General features: G+C 45.6%; 1 protein-coding gene across 13 annotated transcripts in view; it reads left to right on the plus strand.

Annotated features, from left to right (window-relative positions):
• RIMS2 (regulating synaptic membrane exocytosis 2) overlaps positions 1 to 26,233 on the plus strand; it is a 2,919,733-nt gene that overhangs the window by 1,618,491 nt on the left and 1,275,009 nt on the right. For all 13 annotated transcript variants that reach the window (XM_069621474.1, XM_069621475.1, XM_069621476.1 and 10 more), the window contains one exon: positions 4,987 to 5,086. In XM_069621474.1, coding sequence (XP_069477575.1) covers positions 4,987 to 5,086 — 100 coding nt within the window. The remainder of the gene's footprint in view (positions 1 to 4,986; positions 5,087 to 26,233) is intronic.

The raw sequence follows: 26,233 nt of genomic DNA on the forward strand, positions 1-26,233 counted from the left end.
TGGAGGGGTGCGGGGGGTCTTGCGTTTATGGGCTACATCTGGTAGGTCCAGAACCTTACGTACATAGTGCATCGCTTGCCAGGCTTTAGTGAACCTGCTTTGATCCCCTCAGACTAATTTTGGTAATATTGTCTCTACTCTAAAATAGACACATACATTTTTGCATCTGTGTTTTGTAGAGCTATGGGTCGGTATGAGGCATACATTTCCAGGTCTTTCCCCTGCCTGGGGAGTACCGAAATTGCTGCCTCAGCCATTGTAGCTGACACCTCTTCCTGGCTCATGCATGCATTAGATGTGTCTACCCAGGGTTGAAGCTAAACCTTCTGGAGTTTCTTGTAGAAGATTGCAGGGATGCCAACTGAGACCGGGGTTTCAAACAGGTTTTCTGCCCCCACTGCTATCAATATTTCTTCCTTTGTAGTCTGTCCCTCCATATCCCCCACTCCTGCTTTCAAAGAGGGGGCAACTGGACCTTACTTAAAAACGTAGCTACTTTCCCACTGACCGTCTCACTAGTGTAGAGGTTTTCATAGAAATCGCAAAATAGCCTCAGTTTTTACAACTCTCTATACACTTTACCTCCCCATCTGTCTTTTAGTTCCCTTATTCTGTTATTGTTTTGCTTTCATTTTAGCTGGTATGGTAGGAGTTTGGAAGGTTTGTTTCCAATATCATGAAATCTATTACCCACGCTACAGATGAGAAATTCTGGGCAATTTAAATGTAATCCTGTATCTCCTGAAGAAACCTGCCCTCTTCTGCTGCCTTTGCAATAATTGATCTTCTGATTGTTGCCTGGGAGGCGTCCCAGATCACCTCACTTGGCAGGTTCTCATTCTTGTTTTCCCAAAATAAGTTAGCCGTTTTTGACCTCCAGCTCTGACAAATATCGGGTCATGAATTACAAGTGGAATCAGCTTCCAGTTGCGAGGACAGGGTTCTTACTCTCAGTGCTATCTCACATGTAATGATACATGGTCTGAAATTATTATCGGGCCTATCTTTGTGCTCCCTCTCACTAAGGAAATCTCTTGGCCGACTATATAATATATAAATATATATATATATATATATATGGTCAATTGTGAAAAGGTCAATTGTGACCCTTTAAATTCGGTCAATTGTTCATTCAAACAATTGTAAACAAACAATTTGGGTAATACCTGGAAGACCACCTGCGCATGTCCCCGTCTACCCAATGTGTCTCCTGAATGCCTGCTACCTTCAGTCTCTTGTTCAGGGTGTTGAGTCCCTTTATGGTAATCAAGGCAAATTTGAATGCATAGTGTGAGTGTTTTCTAAACCTACTATGCCTGCACATAGTCCTCGTCTGTGATGTAAATGGGCCCTTTTGGCGATGCCTTGTCAGGTTCCTCAGCTACCCAATGTCAACAACATGCCCAACGCCTCACCAAAACAAAACCTGGCCCTTTCCCATATGTGACCCTCCCCAACACCATCCCCCCGCTGTTGACCCCTGCTTAGGCCTCCGCTCCAGAACACCCTGCCCCATTCCTATACCCTGCTCTGACAGTAGAGAGTCTGCAGGTTAAGCTTTATGTGATCATGGTTTGTGGACCCAACTATGTGTCATGGAGCAAGTTCAAACGTCGGTAACCTGCCCGCCCCATTGTTTGTCTTTTGGACAAGTGTGCCCCCTGTTCGTCTCTCCTCGGTCCACCCAAGCCTTCTCCCTCTCACTTCTTAGCCAATGTTTAAATCCACTCAGGGGAAAAGCTCAAGCGAATAATCTCCTCTCAATTCTCTAGCTTTGCGCTGGCATTCAATACGGTCATTGAATTTCAGTGGGCCGAGTGCCCCCACCACCTTTTGTGAAAGTCTAAATGACCTCTATCTTTCTGTCCCAACTGAGTTGTCAGATCTGGATAGTCGCCTCATGGTTTCCCCTTATTCATTTGGTTTCGTCTGTGACCAGCCCACATGCCTCTTTGTTGGCTGAATGATCAGATCTGGCTCCTTCTCGAGTGTCATCCTGCAGGGCTGCTGCATGGAACCCGCAGACTCCTTGGTTGTTTTCACTCTGTGACTCTTGTTATTCCACTTGAAAGCAAGGGCAAAAGGGAAGGTCCATCGGTACCTGACTTTTTCGACTATCAACTTCTCTGTGAACAGCCTGAACATGATTCTTTTCTGCAATGTCACTGGTGCTATGTCTTGATCGATCCACACCTTTTGTCCCTGGAACACAATTGCATCCTCCAGTTCCCTAGCGCATTTTAGGGAACTTTCTTTTGTATCATGTGAGTGGAATTTCATCACAATGTCTCTGGGGCCAGTGCCATTGTTTTGATGCGCTTGGCCTGTGCACTCTAGGGAGATCCCATTTCTTAGCTCTTCCGAGGCCACAGATGCCAACAGTTGTTGTATTTATTCGGCTAGGTCAGCCTCCTCGGGCCCCTCGATCAGCCCTCTCACTAACAAATGTTCTCTTTTATGCCTATTTTTGAGATCTTTGATCCTTCTCAGGGTAATTTCAGATGTCTTATCTCTTTTGTTAAGCATAATTTTAACGGCTGCTGCGCCTGGTAGGACCTGCATGGCTATTTTATTGGTGCCTACTCCTTTCATTGGAGCCTACTCTAGACCAATAGTCTGGAGCTCGTTCTTAATTTCTGCCATGGAGTCTGATATGGTGTTCGCAGTAGACTGCAGCTGTGAAATTCCTCCTGATATCTTCCCTTAGCAACCTCATACAGCTTAGCATGTCTTTCTTTGTAATGGCTTGCAGCATTTCTTCTTGTGACATAGCTCTAGGTTGGGCCATCGGGGTATTCTGAGACCCCCACCCCAACCTGACCTGCAACCTGGGGCTGGCGGTGGGTCTGTTTGGTCCTTGTACCAGAGGGACTCCACATAAGCCAGACCCGGGGTCCACCCTTCAGTCCCTTCTTCTGTGCTTTAGTGGCAGGGAGAAGCACTTTACCCGTGCTGAGGGCTGTCAGAATCTTCCTCAAAACCTCCAGGTGGGCAAAGCAGGCCAAGCCGTTGCCCCCTGTTCCAGCCCTGCCTTCACTGCTTCAGGTGTGCGATCACATTAGGTCCCGTCTTCCATCGATTTCTGCCTTCAGGTGATACGGATTATAGATGCTGAGTGCCCTGCTGTGTGTGCCTCCTTCCGGGCCTCCCTTTGCTCCTTACCATGGGTCCAGAGGGCCTCGAGACAACGCCATTTCGAAATCAGGCAGAGCGGTGCAGCAGGATTCTTTTTGTATTAGCCGCTCATTCACTGTTGAGCACATTGTTGCTAGCTGGGGGACACTATCCCAATCACACCCAGCGCACCAGACTCGGTCTTGCGACAACCCCGGGTGCCGGCTTCAAGTCCTGGCCCGCACCACCATCTTTAGACGTGGGCTCCCCTCCTCGAGCCAGCAGCTTCCTCGGGACGCGCCTCTGCACTCACTGATGCAGCACCGATGCAGCATCCAGGAAATCAGCCGCCCCTCTTTGCATAGGGGGGCCACTGGTGCTTTTCTCTGTTGTTTGCTCCCCTTTTTGCTCTTTGTTCCAGCCCGGGAGGTGCAAGGTCCGCTGGAGCTCCCAGACTATGCAGCCATCTTCTGCTGCGGCCGGGCACACACTGCTCAGGTTTATTATGGCAATTTCAAATAACATTCTTTGAAATTGACTAATTGAAAACACATATATGTCCGTTTTAAACAAGCAAAGACAAAGCCACTTATTTTGACTGCTCTTTAAAGCTTTAGCACGCGTGGCGGGCCGCAGCCAAGCGGCTTTTGTGGATCGCGGGCTGAAACCTCTGATCTCAGCCCACGTTCCATGGAACCTGCAGGCTGCTTGCCCCGCCCCGCAGCGCCATCTTCCCCCAACCATTCTTTTCCCCTTCTTTTATTTTTACTAAACCCATCCCTCCTCCCCCACCGCACTTACCTGATTGTTGTGGGGCGCTGCCAACCGCCGCTGCAGCAGTTTACCTGGATCTTGGTGTTCTGTCTGCCATGGTAATGGAAGTCGGGCTCCATATGTTTGTTTGTTTATATAACAAGCATATGGAGCCCCGCCTTCTAGAACCTTGGTGGCCATCTTGTCAAAATATTTTCATTCATTGAAAGGGACACGCGTGGCGCCCCATTCAATTAATGAAAATTCTTTTTTTTTTTTTTAGCAGCCTGGGTTACCTCCTTGGTACCCTTCGGTGCTAATGGCATTAGTAACCTGTTGCACGGGCTACACCGAGGGGGTCGTAATGTCCTGGTGCCCTTGTTAACCAACCTCGCTTCACTCGGCTGTTAAATCAGGTTGCCATCCCTTTACCACCCTATGTAGCCCATGGAATGGTTTACTAACGCCACATTGTATACTCATTTGCCAGACATCAAACATTTACCAACTATTGCCTCTATATGACCAGGTGCTACCGTCATTTGTTCTGTTGCTCAATTTGTATGACCGGAATTGCTCAGCACACCAGCTATTGCCATTACAAACCAACGTAAAGATTAGCAGGGTTTTTCAGCAAATGTCCAGCTGATCACACGGTTCTCAGGGATTGTCATAAAATGCCATGGTGCTCACCCCATTGGGAGGGCTTGCTATTAAATGCACATGCACATAAATCCTTTGATAGATATTGAGAAGCAGGTGGGGAGGAATAACTATATGGCTGAAGTGCAGTTCCACCCTTTACACTCTAGAGGTGCACAATCTGCTCTCGCTTGCCTGTGGGAGGATGCACACCACACAATTTTGTGCTATAGCTGTAATTTTTCAACAAGGTACTTTGCATAGTGGAAGGTTATACAAAGAACAGAAAGTTGTGTTTGCAAAGCTTAGTCCAGTCAATCTAAACAGCCCTTTACTATGTAAATGCCAGTAGTTGGAAATGTGCTGTACTATTAATGAGTCAAAACTTTAAAAATATCACAGAAATGTGACTATTTGTTGTTTGTTTCATTGGACGTATTAAAACCACATGGTCACTCTGTTTTCCCTTCTGAAAAGGTTGTTGGGGGAAAGATGACAGATGTGGGCCGACTGTGTGCATTCATCACCAAAGTGAAAAAAGGAAGTTTGGCCGATACAGTGGGACACCTCAGGCCAGGTATGACTTTGGTCTTTTCAAGCATTTACACTGTCAACACTAGCTGAGAAAGACAAAGGTATTTAAAATGAGCTCTGATAAGTTTATATTTTAAATACGTCATCCACTGTTCTCTGCGATCATCTCTGTTAGGGTTTGAAATTACATCTGTGATGGTTTACAACAGTATCAGAATTAAATTCATGTGTGTGAAACTGACTTTGTTTAAAGAGAACAATTTTTTTTTCTTCCTTGGGACTTTTGGTCTGCGCCTCAGACTCTCTTAATTTACAAAGGGGTCCATTGCCAATTTGCCGGTGTCTGCTCTGTTCTTTGTGATGAGGGCTGGCGAAGGGAACCAATGGATCCTCCCTATACTGCTGCCAGGCACTGAGCAGTGGACAATGAATATTTCCTTTAATAATCTGCACAATACTTGCCACCTAACATGCATTATTTAAGATTAAGCCACGAATCAAGGCACAACCAGAGGCTGTGGGCATGCACATATTATTCAGTATGGGCACCACATTGTGCTCCTTTTACAGTTCACTTTCTGAAGCTCACACCAGTAAGGCAAACTCATCGAAAACCCAGAAAACAGGCCTTCAGATCATTCAAGAACTTCCCAGTGTAGGCACTCACAGAATACCTCACTAAACTCCAAATCACATGGGCTTATCTACCTCTGAGAACTCTGGCTTTCTTCTCCAAGCATTCAACGCCACCCTCACAACCAACTTCCTTCAACAGCCTTGCCCCAGTGAAACAACACAGCCGCAAGCCTAAAACTTCTGCACCCTGGTGCACTCAAGAATTCAACTTCAACAAACGAACAAGAAAAGACTTGACAAAAATCCTGCAGCGCATCGGACCTTACCCTGCTCAAGGAACTACACTCAGATGACTGATCACTACTGCTATGGCCAACTACTACCAAAACACCATGGCCAAGGCTACCATTGAAAGCAGAGCCCTCTTCAAAGCCATGAAGCACTTTATCAACCCTCTGCCTAAACCGCCTGTACTGCACTTCATAAAAAAATCCACCAACATCAACTCTTTCTTCATCAAAATATCAGCATGGTCCGCCAACATGTAAGACACCACCACTACAAATGACAGCTCTCTGTACAACCCAGCTTGCAAAATCACAACTACCCAGACCACTTTCAAGACACCCTATTATCCCTCATGACATCATGCACAGACAACATCATCCCTGCCTCTGTACTCAAGAGCCTTCCTACAGACGCACTCCAACCTTACCTGGCAATCATCAACCACTCCCTAACTCCAGGCAACTTCCCCTCAGCCCTCAAGACTGGACAAATCCTCCCGCTTCTTAAGAAACCAACACTGAACCCTGACAACCTCAGCAACTACCACCCCATCACCCAGCTTCCTTTCCTAGGTAAGATCATTGAGAAAGCAGTACCCATGCAACTCCTCCAACACATTGAATCCAACAACCACCTTCAATTCTACCAATCTGGCTTCAGATGCAGATGCAGCAGAGAAACAGGTACCTTCAAGGGGATTGCCGATACCCTTAAAATCCATGATGATGGCCATTTTTGTCTCTTTGGTAGTCCTTCTCAGCAGCATTTGACACAGTAGTCCACCAGACACTCACCGACAATCTACATCGCTTCATGGGGATCAGCAAGATAGTCCTCAGCTGGTTCAAATCATACCTTGCTAATCACCACCAGTTTGTACAAATGGTTTCCTCCAGATCACCAACTCTACCCATCACCTGTTCAGTCCTGCAAGGATCCATTCTCTCGCGCATGATCTGCCATCTTTACATGGAACAACTTGGAACCCTCCTCACTGCACACAACATCCACCAATGTGCAGATGACATGCAGCTCTACCTCAAGATATACTCCATCGAAGACATCCCAAGGCTGAAGGCCTGCTTCTCATTCATCCAGTCACTGATGTCCAGTGCTTACTTGAAGCTCCAGCCCATCAAGACTGAATTCCTACTCCTGATCAACACCACCAAACTTGGTGGCCAGACCTGGCTGTCTCTATGCACCTCGAGGGCTTCATGCCCCAGCTGGCCACCTGTGCCTAGTTTGTTTGACATTGATATACACCTCTCCTTCAAACTGTACAAAGCTAGGAAGATACAAACAGCTTGGTACCACATTTCTCCTCTCCTGTGGAAAATCAACTCTTCATCCCGGAAAACAACTTTAGATCTGTCGTCCAAGCCTTGGTCTTCTACCACCTGTATGGTGTCAATGCCCTTCGGATGGCCTTTCAGTGGCTACTCTGGAACCCCTGAGATGTGTCATGCATGCTTCAGCACGATTCATCAAAGGACTCTGCAAATTCGACCACATCACTCTGACCCTCATAGAACTGTACTTGCTCCTGCTTCAAGTTTGTATCATCATTAAATCCTGCTGCATCATCTGCAACGCTATCATCCTGAAGTCCAAATCTACCTCAATGAGATACTCAACATCTCTGTAGGCCTACTATTCACCAGAAGTAAGGATATGTGCAGACTTGACCATCGCCGTTTCAGGAAGGAAAGAACCAGAAGACAGGCCTTCTCTGTCTACAAGTAAAGACTTTTGAACCTCCTCCCTGTCAACATCACGCTCACCACCTTGCTTGTAAAGTTCAAGGAGGAGCTCTAGACACTCTTCTTTTTTCAGGAAATGTGTCCTCCCTAACACCTAGGTCCCCACATCCCACACTATCCACTCTCCACCCTACCTGAGACTGGGTGATCTGATCCCCACTGTTTCCTCCCCTGGTTGCTTGTAGATCTCTTGCTGACTAATAGCCCACCTCCCCCCACCCATTTTGTTAGCTCCCCACTCCCTTGTTTCTCTGCTCCCCTGACCATACACCCATGCTTGTGAAGCACTCTGTTGCTTCTCTAAGCTATGTCTGCACCAATAAATAGCCTAGTGATAATGATTATAATAAGAAGTTGCAAACATGAGATACTTTTCCATGAATCCTTCCAATTCCCTATAAAATAATGATTGCATGTCTAGAATAATTTTCCAAGGACACAAAATTACACCAATTGCAACTCGCATGTGTCCCCTAAATGTAGATACTTCTATTACATCCATAATGCATTTGATACTTTACACTACACCACATCAAAGCATGCAATTGGGTATGCCCAAAGTTCTACACATATAATCCTCTATGTATATATAACTGTTCCCTCACAGCTCTTCAGCCGGCGTTGTTGATTTGTGTCCACACCAAATGCCTGTAGTTCATCAACACTCACAGAAGCACGACTAAAACAACAAAAATACAATATGGGTGTTCCAAAGTGCCGGGCCTGGATCCCAAAGCATAGCTCAAACATGACAGCCTGACCTTTTTATACACATGGGAAACGGAGGCTGTAGCAGAAAGCAGAGGTGGCTCCATCACATGTCCAGTATGGCATTATGCCCAATTGTAGCACCAGTAACAAACATTAAACCAACGCAGACAAAGCTCTGAGACTATGTTACTCCACACACTCTTTTTTAGGCACCTCCGTGTAAAACATTTAAAGGTCTGGAACCTGCGGGAGCATCAATAGACACGGTAGAATTAGGTCACACTGAGAGACTCTGTGGATCATAACGTCCATGCCTAAGGATCATTGTGGTCTCAACTCTAAAAGGAGAGGCTTGATGCACCAATATCCAAGTTTCAGTTCACCAATAACATCTGCTTAACATTTTGACATATAATAAAATAAACACCCTCGACATTGTGCCAATCAACCCCCTTGTAATCCTTCATCACTGAAGCAATCCATAGTTACTAGAAATGCAACTGTTCTATTCCACCAAAAATGTGTACTCCCATCAATGAATGTGATGAGATAGTTCTTATAAGTGTGAGCTTGGAGGCAGGCCACTTAGTCATGACTGCTACTGTGCCATGCAGCACACATTGGTACAAGCTGGTGGGAAACATTCCAACCCTTTACTCAATATACAAATAGCAAACATTGCACTCATCTGGAACTCCCATCTCGGGGCAGCAGATTGTGCTTTAATGTTTAGGGGAACTCAATGTCACTCCTGGATCATAGTCTTCCTCACTGACGGCAAAAGTAGTCCAGCTCCATGGCTGAAATAAATATGTGTCCCGGGCCTTCCACAAGATCATCAAGAGCTTTCTCAGAAGGTTGGATTCAGGCCCTGCAAGCACCTTGAGCCCAAAGCCTTGATTCTTTACCATGTTACTCTTTGCCCTTGGATTGATGGCTCCAGTGGAGGCAGTCCCCAGGCCCTGGTGTCCGCACTATCATGCATGAAAGAAAACAAGAGAGACTGGTGCACCCATCCACCAATGCAAAAGTGGTTAACCTGCCCATTTCACATGAATGAGACTCTCATAGTCACCACAAAGATGAAATCCAGTCCAGCTTGCCCGACAAGGCCAGCAACCTGTTCCCACACCCCACTCCTCTACTTTCTGTTGCAAAGGCTCCATTTAAAATGGGGCCCCAGACCATAGCTGCCTCTCTGCTGTTGGTGGTGGAAAACATTTAAGTTTTCCAATGCAGTCACACTCACTGAACCAGATGGGCAGGAGGTAAGGCCTTGGGATGGGCCTAATACGTAGAGGGGGATTGACGGTTGTGGGGAGTTCAAGGGACCCTTAAGGCACCGTTGTGATGTCTTTCACCATCATGAGGTGCTTCCTGTGAGAGTCATGATTGTAGCATTGGCTCATTTTCACTGGCGCTACCAGCTTCGATAGTTGCTCAATTCCTTTTCTTTGTCAACTGCAGGCTTAGGGTGCGCGATCAGCGGCCACCATGACCGTAGGAAAATGCTGACCACCATTTTAAGCAGGGGGGATATAATACCATGTACCCCCCGCCCCCACAATCAGAGGCAAGGTGAGGGAAAGCAGGGGTTTTATTTTCCCAAGTGAAGTGATGAAGCAGCAGGGCAGTGTTAAGTAAAACCAGGGTTTGACTGTAAGCGAACATCCAGGCCAGCCTGGGTAGTTCGCTCATCTTCCTACTAACTGTAGCTGGCTGCCTGGTGCACAGCAAATCATTATTTTCTTCCCAGGCTTGCGCTCCTTCACATTTGAGGGATGATGCACCCATCTGTTGTGTAAAGTGGCATCTATGATCCACGCAAGGGGGTGTACAGCGGGGTAGAGAGGGTGCACACATGGTATGTGTGTGGTGGTCGTTTTGTTTATGGTGGGGAATGATGCACACTGTGTGATCAGCAGGGTGGCATGGGTGATGCACACAAGGCATCTGCATAGCTAGAGAGGTAGGTCTGATGCATAATGTCTGTACAGAAGGGTAGGTAAGGTGTAGGTACATTTTGGCAGGTATTGTACATATTTGGTGTCTGCTTAAATGTAGGTATATGGCTGATAAGATAGCTCATCGGGTTGCACACTCTCTGCTGAAATCTGTGTGGGATCTGTAGGTTGCAGGCTGGAATCCCTGCAAGGCCAACTCAATCTTTTATCCTTCCAAGATGGATCGATGAGTACCATCTTCGGTTGGTTGATAGTAATTCCATGTAAATGTTCTATGTGCTGCGCTTTGGCAAAAGCGCTATATAAATAAAAATATATTATCTTTGTTTTGTGAGCAGAGTAGGGATGGGGCATTCGATTTGTGCATCGTGGTAGGTATGATGCACAAATGGCGAGTGCACAAATATCAATATGGTGCGCTTTGTGTGCACAGAGTGTTAGTTGGGTATTAGGCACATAAGGTATACACAAAGGGGTAGCCATGATTCACACTTTGATTGCAAAGCAGTTGATGTGCTGCACATAATGTGTGCAGAGAGCTGAGTCTGTTGCATGCACGCTGCTTGCAGAGCAGTTGGTGTGCTGCTCACATAGTGTATGCACAGACTGGTTGGTGGGGTGCACACTGTGTGTGGGGAATCGTAGGTATGGTGCACATGATGATTGTTCAGAGATCTCTATGTACCAATCACATAGGATCCGGCAGAGGTGAGCACTGTTCACAATAAGGAGCAGGAATCGAGCACAAGGTGTTTGAGGAGCAGTGAGTATAATGCATACATGGTTTGTGCTGTGAAATGGGTGTGTGCACACAATTTAGATAGCACAGATGATACAGCGTGTGCAGAACTGTAGTTGTGGTGTATAAAAGGGGCGGGGTGTAAACCATTTGATATGTTGTACCAGTGTGTGTAGAGCGATCAGCGTTATAAACGTGTGTGAAAAGCAGTTGGTATGGTGCACATATTGTGTGTGCAGACATTTTGGAATGGTGCACGCACAATGTGTGAAGAGTCGTAAATATAGCATGGATATGGTACATGCAGATTGTATGATTGTGTAGTGCCCACATGGTTTGTGTACATGGAAAAAAATAATGAACAAGTGCCAGAAATAGGTAGCCGTGAATAAGGCAACAGTAACACCTGTTTTTTGTAGAGCTATGAAGGCTTGGCCACTCGGCTGGCCTTTCCTTATGTTGATTTGAATATGGGTTGATTTTTGTCTGTAGCAAAGTCCCTAAGGTGTCCCCTGTGCCCCCCAGATTTTATGTGTCTAATATGCCCCTTGCGGCCACCCTCTCGCACTGGGCACACCTAACCCTCCACTCTTCTGGAACCACACATGAGCCTGTATACTCACTAGGCCTGGGACCACCCTCTCCCTCTTGTGTCCAAACTCCACAGGAGCTGAGCGGGGAATAATATAGACACTGAGACCCACAAAACCCAGCAGCTAGGTCATAATTTAGGAGAATGAGGAGGCCTGCTCTGCAGGACTCCTCATAATTCACTGTCAGGAAGGGCAGAAAACAAAACTGGAGGAATTTGGGTAGGGTAAGGGTTTTTAAAATTTGGAGGAGAGGGGGAGGAAATATGATTAAGAAATATAAAAATTATAATTTGTGGAACTGTGTTCTATTGGAAGCAAGATCTCCTTCTTGAGTATTTTCATGGATGACGAATAAGGAAATAGAGAAAATAACAAGTATGTATTATTTGATATTCTGCCTTCATTATAACACTACATAAACCTTGTAGATGGTAAGCAGGAAAATAATGAATTGATCTCAAAAGATAGAAAGTCCAGGAGTTTCCTCATGCTACATGACCAACCTTGATTATTTTTTTTTTGAATAGTTGAACTGTACTTTTCTTAGGGGAAACAGACATTGGACTTGATCTGGTGTGGATTGGTAAGTCATATCTGAAGGATGACCACAGACAAGAACAACATACAGTGCCCACGCACTCCTCGACTCTATGTCCCACTAATCTTTACACTCTACCAGTAAATTGGTCTCAATGTAACAAATAGATTATTTAATGACTTCACCAAGGCGGACTTCAGTCTTCCCCGAATTAACACAATAGTGACAGTAGACTCTGTTAGAGCAAGGCAAAATAAAATCCTCACGTCAGGTTCAAGTCTACATGCGACAACCCACACAATTGTGTACTTTGAATACAGATAAGCCTCAACACTCTTCTAACAACATTTGCTTGATGTAACTTTATCAGTAAACTCTGATATTTATGTTTGGCAGTGCAAACATTTCTCAAAAGATTTGCTAGTGTCGCAGATTACAGTTATGTGAGTAAATATATTGTTACCTGCCATGCTACCTTTCTCCATTGTTCCTGCTCTCATACACTTTCAACATTGATGATTTATTTAGCTGCACTGAGCCTAATACCAATATTGGGGCCTAATCTGTCTCAGATCCACATATTCTATAATATGGCATTAAATTAACTTGCACTCACATTCCACATAACATTCTTTTAAGCATATATTTGCATTTTTCCCCTGACAGATTCCCCCTTTCGAGATTGATCATCAACAAGCCTCTGACTGTTAAATATTCTGCATAATCATCTCCATGTAACTATTACCGTTTTCAAAAAACACCTCAGTTGCTTTCATAAGATTGTGCCTCCTGGACCTTCAAAGTCTTCACAGTGTACCTACCCAAAAAACTAAATACACATCTGATTAGTAGATACAAAAGATAAATTCCCCAAAAGACAGATAACACCAATACAATTCCATGGATTACGGAATGACCTGACTGAGTCAGTGAGCCATGACCAAAGCGGCCACCTTACATAAGTATTCTCTTTAGGTAATATAGTTGCAGATGTTCTAATGTGATTAATATCATCAGGGTTGTCTGCATAATTTGGGACAATGGACAACAATTTCATCCAACGGGAGTTCAAGCATCTCCTTTTGAGGCCTTGGTATTGTCTATGAGCATTCGGTTCTGCAACATCATTGTATGTGAGGTGTAATTTGGCATGGATATGTTTAATACCTTCTCACGGAATCAGATAACCCATGCCTTCAACAAATGTTCCCCAGCGTGATTTTTCTCTTAGGCGAGATGGCAAATTAGTAAAGGCGGTTAGCACATAGCCCATATAACTACTCCCGTGACGATTCATTGAAAGTCAGGTTTAGGCTGAAGCACCACATATACAATAATATGAAACGTTGCATAACCAGATTCTATGAAAGAAAATCCAGGACCCAAAGAAAAAGATTTCACCATTAATAGTAATAATGTAGATAAAGTATGTGCAAGTGCTTATGCCCCACAATTGGGAGCCATAATTAGACTAGCCAAGAAGGGCTCTTGCAGGTTTCTTATGAAGCTGATCAGGATGGGGACATGTTTGCATACCTGAAAAACCCAATGTGGAATAATGACCAGAACAAGGCTATGGACCAGAAGTTCTAGAAGACGCTAGTCCCAAGTCACTTCACATGCCACCCGTTTTAAAAGGACTGCAGCCAGAGGAAAAATCAATGTTGTGCGTGTAAGATGTGCACACTGATGCATTCTGGAGGCAAGGATATTGCTAGCTCGCATGAAGGAAGATATTCTTACTTTCTGTCCATGGGTGACCATCAGGGTCATGTGATGGGTGACAAGAAGTGTTTAAGGCATCCACCGTTAAGGCAAACAACCAAACCTGGTAATATTAAAAAGGCCCATTTTTAAACCATTTGTAGTCGGTTTCAGTCTGAAATCCTCTCATTTCATGATGCCTGATACAGTCTACATGGGTACTCCTGTCCTCACAGACCTTCCATGAGTTGATTTGCTGCATACATGCCTATGGACAACAATGCTGACCTTAAACAGAGATTGTTATCTAGATGTGCCAATGGAGGAACAGCCAATGCCTTGTATTGTTTAAAAATAACTGGTACATGTGCACTGAAACAAGGTTACCAACTGTGAACAATAGTACCACAGTCGTGAAGTTATAACTAGAAAGAAAGACATAACTTGTGCAAAGAGTTCCTTACAGCTTTGTCTTCTTGTTCTCACGCCCGCATCCCGTTCAAATGATATCAGGTTATATGACAATGGCATCATTCAATCAATGTGATGCAGTCAGCAATGTTTTTATTTTTCAATACAACATATTATTCAGGCACCATCCCCTGCATGGGTGAAAAGAAATAATTGCAACGCAATGAAAAGTCAGAACTTGGCGAGCAGAAACATGCTGTACCTGGGCATCGGCTGCTGTGACCCTGCACTGTCAACTGAAGCAGATGATGAAGTCTGCACTGAAGTAGCATCACCGCTCTGAACAGCCGTCACAGTTGTGGCAGTCGTCTCAGTAGGATTGCATACAAGAGAGGATTCGGGTGTGGATGATCCTGGTGGTGTAATGTAGCCAGACGTGGACGAAGCAGTTGTCTCCGGGGATGCTGGAGACTACATCTTCTGTCAGTTGGAGGCATGGACCCATGTGCGGGTGACAGGCCATGCGTCTTCTTGCTATTATTTCATATATGAAGCAGTAGTAATGATAGGGCTTCAGGTAACTTCATGCCAGTCTCTTGGCGGACCTTGGATAATCTATTCTTTCTATTGCCATTTCGTGTTCTACTGCCATGTTGAACTGGAGATGGAAAGCTCAATGAAAATGTTGGGAAATATGTACAAATCTTGCAAATATATCTTACCACTTGGCCAATAAATTGTCTGTTATGACCGTGTCATTGTCTTTATTTGTTAAATTGACCAAATTGAGAATGCATTCCATAAGGATTTTCTTTTCCACAGTAACAGTTAGCGTTTGCCACTGATACACTTTCGACCACCAAGTAAACCTGTCAACAAATACCACACAAAATAAAAAAATAAAAGTAAACATGCGGGTAGTTAGATGAAATCCACTTTAACATTAAAAAAAGCACCTTCTGGAACAGGATGCGCAGAAGACGAGGTTCTCAGTACTTGACCCAAATTGTGGGTTTGATATACTTAACAAATGCAACAGTAGTGCAAACCAGTCTCTATTGATGACTGATATGATGGCATTCTTTACTAACCGCAAAACACGTAATGGTCCAGTCAGGTGGGATAAGGTAAAAGGAATCTAGGTGCAACCAGGAGACCATCTGAACTGAGCCACTGTGTATCACTGTGTACTTTCATTCTTTCAGGATCAGTGTCCTTTTTCCTGTTCGAGTGCTAAGTCCTGCAACTCCACCAAGTTTAGAATGGGTAGCAATTGCAGACGGAGTCGCTGCAATACCGATAAGGATATCATTAGGACCCTGGGGGCTTTCAAGTTGATATATCATTAAAATCATTTCCTATTGCATTCACTGATTCATACACTTAATGCACGTTGCACTTAACTAATACCAGTGCTGAAGGCAACAACAATGCTTTCAATAAAGCTGCAACATAAGAACCATTACATATATAGCTGCAAGTTGCGTCTGCAATATACCAAAATCATGAGTAACACGCCATAGGCAAAACGAGAATCAGTATGAACTTTGGCAGATTTACCCTTTTCCTAAATGCATGCTACATTAAGTGCAACCAGTTCAGCAACCTGTGCAGAGTGAAGGTATGGCAATTGCTATGGTTCTGAAATTTCAAACTGGGTACAACTGCATGTCTCCAAGTGATTTTCCTTGAGATTCATAAAACAAGATCCGTCAACTAACAGAATTGTCTAAGGTCTCTGCAGCAGTACATCTTTCAAATCCACTCTGTCATTTCAAGTGTTCAGTAACTAGCAAGCAGTCATGGGGCTCCCCTTCAGAAGGCGTCTGCAGCAGGGAAGAAGGACTTAAGCTAGAACATCGCCTCACAGTTACATTAGTAGCAGAAAACAGCAGTTGTTCATACTTAAGTGCCGAGGGAAGTGGCTCGGTGATGTAATCTGCTCTGTGCTCCTTTATCCAGCTGTCATTCGCGCGTTTGCACTAACTATTTGTTTAGCCTGTTGTCTTTCTTCTGTCCTAAAAGGGACACGAATCAATGGGCTTAGACTATCACTGGGGTGTGGGTGGGGGGATCACTCACTGTTAAAAGCAGGCTTTCGACATGCTGGGCACACTATTGTTTTCCAAATGTGCATCTCACACTTTCATAGAAAAAAAGTCATTTCCAAACTCATAAATGCTGCATTCACTAGTTTTCTTTGAAATGTGTTTCTTTTTTTGTCGGACTGCCACACACATACCATGTAATGTTTTTGCCCCTTCATTTCTGTTTTATCAGAGGTTATATTTATAAAGATGTTATATGCTTTTCTAACTGCTTAATCACAAATAAATGCTTCTGTTGTACTGACAGCAGTTATTAGGAAATTAAACTGTGGGTTTATGGGTGCCAACATTTGATTTTCACTACAGGGGAAGACATACCCCCTCCTCCACCCAGAATAGATGCAAGCGACCAGCCCAACCTATGCCCTGGCAAAAACATAGCACTTCTTTTTTTTGTAAGGACTTGCAAAAAAAATACGATTAACAACCAGTTTTAAATATATAACACCTCAGCAGCAGTATCTGAACCTGCTGAGGTACCCTGGTAGCCTCATACTGAAGAGCGTGTCTATGGATCCCTTAATGTACTAAAATCACTGCTTTGCCAACAGTATTTTGCGTGCCCCACTGCCATGGAAGTGATTTAAAGTGAAATGGATGTGCAGTGTGAAGTTTAGAAAGAAGCAGCATGAAAGAAATGGCAACATTTTTAAACTATTATTTTGAACATTTCCTCTGAGCAGAGTTCTACTGCCAGCTTCGCCCCCTCCTCTAAACTCTGCCCCACTCTAGTGGGATCCCCTTTAAGTTGTTTCTATTCCACCACTGTGTGCAAGTAATCAGCATCTACTGCTTCACATCTACTACATCTAACATCTACAGCCCTATGAAATGTATTAATCTTTGCCAGTGTGTAATGTAATCAATGAAGAATCTTGAATTGCATTAGTCTGGCTAATTTAGAATTGAAAGACACATCCCTACTTACTGTGCATGCTGTCTGGCACAGATCATCATACTCTTACGTCCCATCCCCTTTCCTCTATATGTATGGGTGTTGTGAGGGTCTAGGAGTAAGAGACAGACACACAGGTGGCATGTTGATTGGCAAGGACTTTTATTAATAACAAAAGTGGTGGGGTTGGAGGAAATCCTAACTCGCTCTATAGCTAAGAGTGGTTTCCCTGCCTCAACAAAACTAGTTAATGAAACTGTCAGTGTCAGAATGTCCAATGTAAAGTTTGCTGTCCTGTGTCCAAATCCTAACCTGTTCGTCACACTCTAAACTAACAAAAGGTGAAAAAGGAAATGTCTCTTGGCTGTCGGCCTGCAGCCCAGCTTCAGCTTAACAGTTCACTAAACAAAAGTTCCAAAAAGGTGCGACAAAGTAAACAAATGTTCCACTAGTCTCAAGGGTTTGATTCCCTTTCTCCAGAGTCTTTTCAGCTTTATTCAAGTTTCTTCTGCATCTCAAATAATCAATAATGATCCTTATCTTTCACTTTACCGTCACCCAGGCCCGGTGATGACAAAGAATGGTCTGGATCGCTATCCTAAACAATGTTATTGTTCCCCGACCCTTTGGGGGCAGAGCTGGTTTCTAGGTACTGCTGAAGGGAAGAATAGCCTTTCTTTCTCTCAAGCTGATGCTGACCGTCCCCGACACCTTCTGAGCAGATTTTATGTCAAGGAGGAATGGACTGGTTCTGTCTCATACCAGTTATTGAGGGTCCCCAACCCTTTCTCTTAATTGCTGTATGTCCCAGACCCTCTTCGTAATACTCTCACCTTGTTCACTCTTCTGCCAAGTAGAGTACTCAACGTTTTCATTTATACTGTTCTTTTTCTCTGACTTCACCTTCACCCACAGCCTTGGTTTACTATCCTGCCAAGGTCTCTGAGTGTCCTTTACATAGGTGAACTTTGTAGCCCTCTTTACTTTTCTTTGGGGTGTACTTCCCCAATGTGGATCCCAGACCCCCCTCACCTTGATCATTCACAATGTTCTTTTTTATCTAACTTTCCTTTGTCCCACAGCTTTGGTTTACTCTCCTGCCAAGGTCTATGACAGTCACTGGTAAAAGCAAAGTTTGTATTTCTTCTTGGTATAGTTAGGGGTTTGCTACCCCAGTATGGGACCCAAACCCTCTTCACTTGTTCATTCTTACAGTTCTCTTGCTTTAATTCCTCTTCACAGAAAAGCCTTTGTTTATTCCCCTGCCAAGGTCTGTGGATACCACTTGTATATGTAAAGTTTGTAGCCCTTCTTAATTCTGTTCGTGGTATGTCTTCCCAGGGTGGGTCCCAGACCCCCTTCATTTATTGTCTCTTCCCCAGTGAGTATTCTTTATGTATATTGCTTTTTGTTTCACTCACTCTCTGGGTCTCTCCAGCCCTCGAATTGGCCACCCTATTGCCTGCTTGGTCTCTGCTGTCACCCTCCAGTTTGTTTGTGGGTCTCCGAGGAGCTACAGTTGCTTCTGTGGTTTACCAGGACCTTTTCCAGTTCTCTGCATGTCTATTCTGCAGTTCGGCGGCTTCCCAAGCACACCGGATCCTCCTCCGGTCTTCTGCACGGTTTATAGTGATAATATCGAAAACCAAAATCTCGAAAACCAAAATCTCGAATACAAAAGGCCGAAAAATAAAATATCGAATTTTTTTTTCAATGTGTTTTTTTTTTAAATGGGGGGGTTCCCCCCCAACCCCCCTTTTTTTCATTTTTTTTTTATTTTACCCCTTTTTTTTACTTACCTGACCCCAAAAACATATATAAATAAATAAATAAAAAATTCGATATTTTTTTTTTCGATATTTTTTTTTTCGGTCTTTTTGTATTCGATATTTTGGTTTCGAGATTTTGACTGACTACCCTTCTGCACGTCTGCTCTGCAGTTTGGTGGCTTCTGAGGCACACCTGAGCATTCGCTGGTCTTCTGTGCGTCTGGAGTTCGGCGGCTTCCGAGCATACCAGGCTTCTTCTGTGCCTCTGCTCATGTCCCTGCAGCCGATGCCGTTCCAAGAACGAAGACACCATCCTTCTCTTCCCTCTCCTACTTTGAATGCGAGCTGACCAATAACATTGCTCAAAAGTCTAGAGCATGTGACTTTGTTCTGGTTAGCAATCCTCATTACTCATTGCCCTTTCCTCGTCCCAGGTGTTTCTACTTGGGATGTGTTACAGAAGTACATGGGGGCATTAGGGAGTGGGGATTTTTAGGGGTTTTGAGGGAAGGTGGGAGGGTTAGAGGAATACCATGTTCTCCCGAAATGGTCACTACTCTTAATGGGGTCCTCCTCCCCATGAGATCCTCCTGCTGAGTACCACCCCCAAGGGGACTATCGGGCAGCGGCCTCACCTCCTAGGCCTCATGGAAAGGGGCTTCTCCATCTAAAGTAGTGAAGAAATTGTTACGCTCACCTGGACCCCACAGGGGCCTCGAACGGAACTGGGTTGTTACGGACTCCACCAACGTAACTCATAGTGCGATGATGGCTGACTGGACTGGCCCTCCTAGTTTCGTCTGCTTGACCCGTAAGAATAATCTCCTTATAGTTTGAAAAGATGAGCTCTCCATCCTGCGTGGAAGGCAGAGGCGTTTAGAAAACCAGTTACTTCACTGGTCTGAAGGAGTTGAGTGAGTTCCAGACAACTGATGACTTCGAGGTAAGTAGCATATAGTTCTTTAGAGTTCAAAATGTCGGTTATTCACTCTTGCCCCTCTTTTCTCCCTTTTTTCTTGCAGCTTGAGCCGAGGGATGATCACCTCATTGGAAGCAGAAGCGCTTAGGTAAGAGTCTGTATTACCCAAACTGTCCGGCGAAAAGTAATGGTCCAAATGTATTTAACTGACTACCTTCTGTCTCCCTACAGGTGCGGCGTAAGGAGAAATGGTGTGCAGAAGAAGAATGCCTCGGGCGATGAACTCATGTAAGTATCTTGCGGTGAAAGAAGATTGTCCTTGTCGGCATTCGGCTCACCTTGTTATTTGTTTTGTCTTTTCAGATGCCAGGATTTCGGCGACGAGGCGATGGAGGCTGCGCCGGGTCGTGGAGATGCTGTGAAAACTGGTGAGTATGGCGCGGCGCTGCAGCTGGCGTTGCGACGCGTTTGAATTTTAAGTCTTTTTCTCTATTCAATGGTGCGGCAGCTCTGAGAACTGCTGATGATCAAAAGGTAATGTCCTTGTTCTAACTTTTCCTTCTTCTTTCTAGGATCTGGTCCGGAGTCGAGGCGGGCGTGGCTGAAGACAGGATGCTTGGCTTGCAGGCACACGGTAAGCGTGTGCTGTTCATCGGGCATGGTTTAAATAGCCTTCAAAGTAGTCCCAGGTAAGAAGTCCCAAAACCACACCGAGCAAAAAATAGTCCCTAAAGAAAAGTAATCCCTTCCAGGCCTCACGATGGCCTATGCTTAAGTTCCTTGCAGCATGGTCTGCATGAGGTAAGTTTAACAATATTAGCCTGGCGCCTATGTCGCCAGGACCGCACCCATATAGCCCCTAACTGGGATGTGGGAATCCCCGTGGGTGCTTGGATGCCTGTTTTCTTGGCAGATGGACTTGATCCTGATGTCCGGGGGCAGGCATCATGACAGCAATCTCAGGATTAATCACAGTGACCATCCTGGGGTACGGGACAGAAACACTTTTTGCACAGCACAAAAGGGCAATTTTCCATTTAAATATTTTGTATTGCATGGGAGGTGCAGCAGAATGGGCGTGGCAAGCCCTGCTGACTCTGCCTACTGGCAATACCCATCAGTGCTTTTTTCCACGTCGACAGGACTGGACGTTTTGCACAGAGTGCAGAGATTTTTTATTTCAATTTGTCCGGCAACAACTGTTATTTTTGTACAATGGGCATTAAAGAATTTACAGCCTGTGCTTCCCGTGGCAGGCTCTATGCAGTGGTGGATTTTCACACGCGCTGTCTGCATTGTTTGGGGCCCCAACTACAGGTGGAAGACTTGTTCCTCCTGCCATGCGTTGTCACGCTGCGCTCTTCGCTGTAGGTTGTCTCGAGCAAGAGGAGTCTTCCGCATGTCTCCACCAGGTCATGTGAAGGAGTTTGTCTCATTGGGTGATAAGATTTCAGATAACTCCGGCACCCCACACAATCAGGAAGGGTGCAAGTCTGCAACAGTTAGCCACTGCACCACCGGTGACCACTCCGAGGTCAGGTCTGCTTCTACCGGTTTAATTATGGAGGTTCTTCAAGGAACTTTTACCGGAGCGGTAACCAAGGCCTCACCGGCTTCTTCCAGTGACAACACTGAGGACCTTTCGAGGTCGAGTACCGGGTCTTCTGGACCCAAGGTAATGTCTTTGTATCAAAAGCCTAACAGTCCTATACAGCCCGAGGGTCGTCTACCTTCCAAACCCAGCTCTGAGGGATTTGCCAATTTCTCCTGGGTTCGACCAGAGGATCTGCAAGGGTCTCATGAGAAAAATAGCTCTGTATTGAGCAAGAATCCCTGTGTCTCTGCCTCTCCTCTGAAAACAGGTCCCAACATTCACTCCACCTGTGACCAAGTTCACATTCTTCCCAGGGTGAGAGGACATTACAGGGTCAACATCGATCAAACCACCCTCAAAATGGCTTTGAGGGCACAGAATAAACACAAGGATTCCTTAATCTTGTTGTGCCGTGCAGCAGAGGACATTTCAGAAATGTCCTCTACTAAATCTGCGCAATAACACAGCATCTGCTCATATTCCGCTTCCTCCCACAGTTAGTAAAGGGATTTTGAGAGGGTGGAATGGTCACCAATGACAACTTGGTCGACTGCTTATCCCATACCTTCTTCGCCACTCAGATTCAGGACCCCCCCTCCGGTCAGACAACCGAATTGTTATCCGCTCCATTTTCAACCTGGATGCCGTCAGCTTCATCCTCTTGGTCCTGACAGCCGGTGTGCCATTAACATCATCAGAGGATAGATTCTTTGACAAATTTCAAAGAATGATGCACTCTGACCCGATGAAGGGATATTTTAAGAACCTCAATTCGCTTTAGCACTCAGAGTTCTACCCCATCTCTAACGAGGACAAGGTTTTGGATGCCTATGGCAAAAAGGTTTACGCTAATGACTCCTTCCATTTGCATCAAGTAAATTCTGATGCTCTTCTAGCAGCAGCCAACCACCGTTTGTGGCTGGAGATTTTGGATTTCCAGCAATACTTGGAACATGAGAGAATGTCAGCTGTTAAGTTTGTGCTAGCCGAGGCTACATTTATTGCTCAGAATTTGTGGGAGTCTGCAGATCATCACATAGATACAGCTGCTAGAGCCGTATGTGTTGGGGAACATCTTTGGCGAACAGCTTGGGCGAGAGCTACCCACTTTACTAAGGATGTTCAGGACAAGATCCTCGACTTGCCCTTTGAAGGAAACAAGTTGTTCCACTCATCAACTGACGACGAACTGAGCAAGAAAAAGACCTCTACGTTTATGGCCAAATCTCTTACTGTTCAAAAGTCTTTGCTCTGATTTTAAAAGCAAACGTTTCAGACAGTTTCATGGCTACCAAGAGCCTAAATGCAGACAGATGCACAGTTTGCCAAGCTCTCAGCAGGGAAAGCAACAGAGAACCTCACATAGAGGATTCTTTTCTGCCTCCTCAACATCTGGCACTGATAACAAAAAACAGTGATATACTTGTCCAGATTCACTCGTCCCGGTACGAGGCAGAATTTTGAATTTTACTGAGAGCTGGTATTTTTTATATCAGAGGATTCCTGGAGCCTTTTGGGTAGTCATCAAAGGGTACTTTTCATCCATTTCTCCATCCCTCCTTCAGTTCTTCCTTTCATTCAGTTAAGGTCAGCAGTCCTCTTTCAGGAGATTGCCTGCCTGTTAGAGATCAAGGCGATCGAGGAATTTCCCCCTCAAGAAAAAGGGTCTAGCTTCTATTCTCGCCTATTAACTGTACCCAAAAATAAAACAGGCAGGCTTGCGGGCAGTATTTCCTACCTAAATCTTTCCCTTCCCTTGGAAAAGTTCAAAATGGTAACACAGCTCATATTCGAAATGCCCTAACACAGGGAGATTGGTTGTGCACTATTGCTCTGAAGGACGCATATCTGCATGTTCCCATCTATCCTGGGCACAAAAGAACCTCAGATTTGGATTCCAAAATGGCCGCTGACGTGTATGGACATGTGTCAGTCCTCCGTTCAGGCCTTGAGATGCGCACCCTCGGGTGCATTAAAGCAGAGAAATTAATTGAACCAAAACTGTCGTGAATTCCTGTAGTCTCTCCATCACCTTGGGTAGTGAAAGTCTTGTATCTTTCAGGAATAACAATATGTCGTCTGCAAACAGCGCTTCTTTGTGTGTCCCTTTTCCACTCGCCACCCCTTGGATCCCCTGGTCTGGTCTAATTATGGCCGCCAACGGCTCCATAGCCAAAGCAAATATTAAAGGGGACAGTTGACATCCCTATCGTGTACCTCACTGGATTTTGACATGGGCCGCATGTCGCCCATTGACCAGGAAGTTTGTTGTGGGTATTTGGAAGTTCGCTAATATCATCCTTGTGAACTCTGGACCACTTCCAAACACTCCCAGGATCCTCCGCAGGTATCCCCAGTGTAGGCTATCGAAAGCTTGTCGCTCGTCTAGTGCCGATATGGAGAATTTCTGGCCAGTTCTAGTCCAAATGTCTATTATATCTATTGCCCTCTGTATATTGTCCTGCATTTGTCTTTCAATAGTGAATCCAGCCTGGTCTTCCTGAATTATCCCTGGCAGAACGCCTCCGGTCCCAAGCCTGGGCTCAATGCCCTCTCAACTCACAGAGACTCTGGCCCCCGCTCAGACTAGCAAGGCAGCCCTGTACCTGCTGTTGGTGGTCCCCCAGGCCACGGCACCCCTAAGCACGCCGACTGCAGATAATCCAAACCCACAGGACACAGCAGATCAGGGGGACACAAACGTGTGGAATAAGCAGGACACATCATCTTCGGCCGTTGCTCTCCACGACAGGCTAGCTGGATTAGCAGAATACCTGGGCATTCCTCAGCCACAAATGGAGCAACCAGAAGGGGGGGTCCTAGAGGAGGTTTTAACCATCTGTTCAGCCACCAGATTGGGCATTCTGCTCCAAAAAGATGTGGAGGCCCTGGCACTGGAGGGCTGGACCAGACCCCATTCTACGCCGCCAACCAACAAGCGACTGGATGCAAAATATAGACAGGCAGAGGGCGACTCACTCCTCCTGTCGGTGCCCCCACAGCCACATTCATTGGTCATTAAGGCAGCTTCCATTTACGCGAACTGCAGACATCCTCTTCTATTTCGGCATTACTCGGCAAGGAGAAGGTTCTGGATGCCTACGGAAAAAAGGTATACTCCAACGCCGGCCTCCACCTGTGATATGCTAGTGCGAACGCTGTGCTTGCCGCTGCAAATTAGAGGCTTTGGAGGGAGATTGCAGATTTCCTCCCGGAGCTACCAGCTCACAGGCAGGGCTCTTTCAAGGCCAGTTTGGCCAAAGCCAAAATTGTGGCACAGCACTTAATAAAGTCCTCTCTGGCTCATATAGACACAGCCGGTAGAGACATTTGTGTGGCCACAGATATAAGGTGGACGGCGTGGCTTAAGGCCACCAGGTTCAATCCAGACGTACAAGACTGCATGCTCGATCTCCCTTTTGAAGGAGGGGACCTGTTCCATTCTTTGACAGATGAGGAGTTGGATAAGAAAAAGAATAGTTCTCAGACAGCCAAATCTTCGGCTATGCTTGCAAAGCCAGTATCTAAGACGTTCGGGCAGGGGCAATCCTGGTCCAATAGGGGTTGTATGTTCGGTTTCAGGGGCTTCCAGGACTGGAGAGTTAGGCAGCATGACAGATCCCCAGTCAACACAGGCACAAACAACAGAAAATGTCACACAAGAGCTTCTTCCAGTCCCCCTCCCAGGCACCTGCTTCAGAGTGAAAGAAGCAATAACGGGATCATCAAGGTCCACAGTTCTCTGGTGGGGGGCAGGCTTGCTCTTCACGTTCAGTCCTAGCAGGCACTCTATGCGGACCCATGGATCCTCTCAGTGGTATTACAGGGCTGCCGCCTTCCCATCCCACAAATCCCCCAATCCTCTCCTCCCCTCTGCCAGATCGGGACACCATCTCACCTTGCAGAGTTCTGTTCACTGGTTGTGAGTGGGGCAGTAGAGGAAGTTCCCCCATCGCAAAGAAGCTTGCAGTTTTATCTTGTATTTTCACAATGCAGAAGAAGAACCAGGTAGACCTGAGCGTGGTTCTGGATCTATCCTTTTTTGAAACTTTTCTTACCCCTCCAAAGGTTCCAGATGGTTACACCAGCACTGATAGCGGAGTCTCGGTGTGGGCGAGACTGGACGTGCTCACTGGACCTGAAGGATACATACCTACATGCCCCTAAATGACAGCCCCACCACTCTTTCCTCCGGTTCTAGATTATGGGCTCCCACTTCCAATACAAGGTCCTTCCGTTCAAGCTCAAGTCAACCCTTAGAGTATTTACAAGACTCATGAATGCAGTGGCGGCGCTACTCAGGTCAGAGGGCTACCATGTGTACCCATACCTCGTCGACTGGTTGTTCAGGGTGGAATCAACAGGGGAGATGAGGAATACAGCCTCCAGACTAATGGATATTCTCTAGAAACTGGGGTTCTCTATCAACCTTGGAAAGTCTAAGCTCCAGCCTACACAAGCCTTGGTCTTCCTGGGTCTCTGGTGGGATACCAAGGAGAAGCAGATTTCCCCCCGCCCCCCCCGCCCACCTTTGGAGAAAGTGACAGCTCTCAAAGCAGCTACTGGGCATTTTAGCAGCAGGTCGGAAACTTTGGCCTGCTGTTGCCCGCCTCCTGGC

This window comes from Ambystoma mexicanum, chromosome 5q (genome assembly GCF_040938575.1).
Source record: "Ambystoma mexicanum isolate Mex_15411 chromosome 5q, UKY_AmexF1_1, whole genome shotgun sequence".
Taxonomy (NCBI): Eukaryota; Metazoa; Chordata; class Amphibia; order Caudata; family Ambystomatidae; genus Ambystoma; species Ambystoma mexicanum.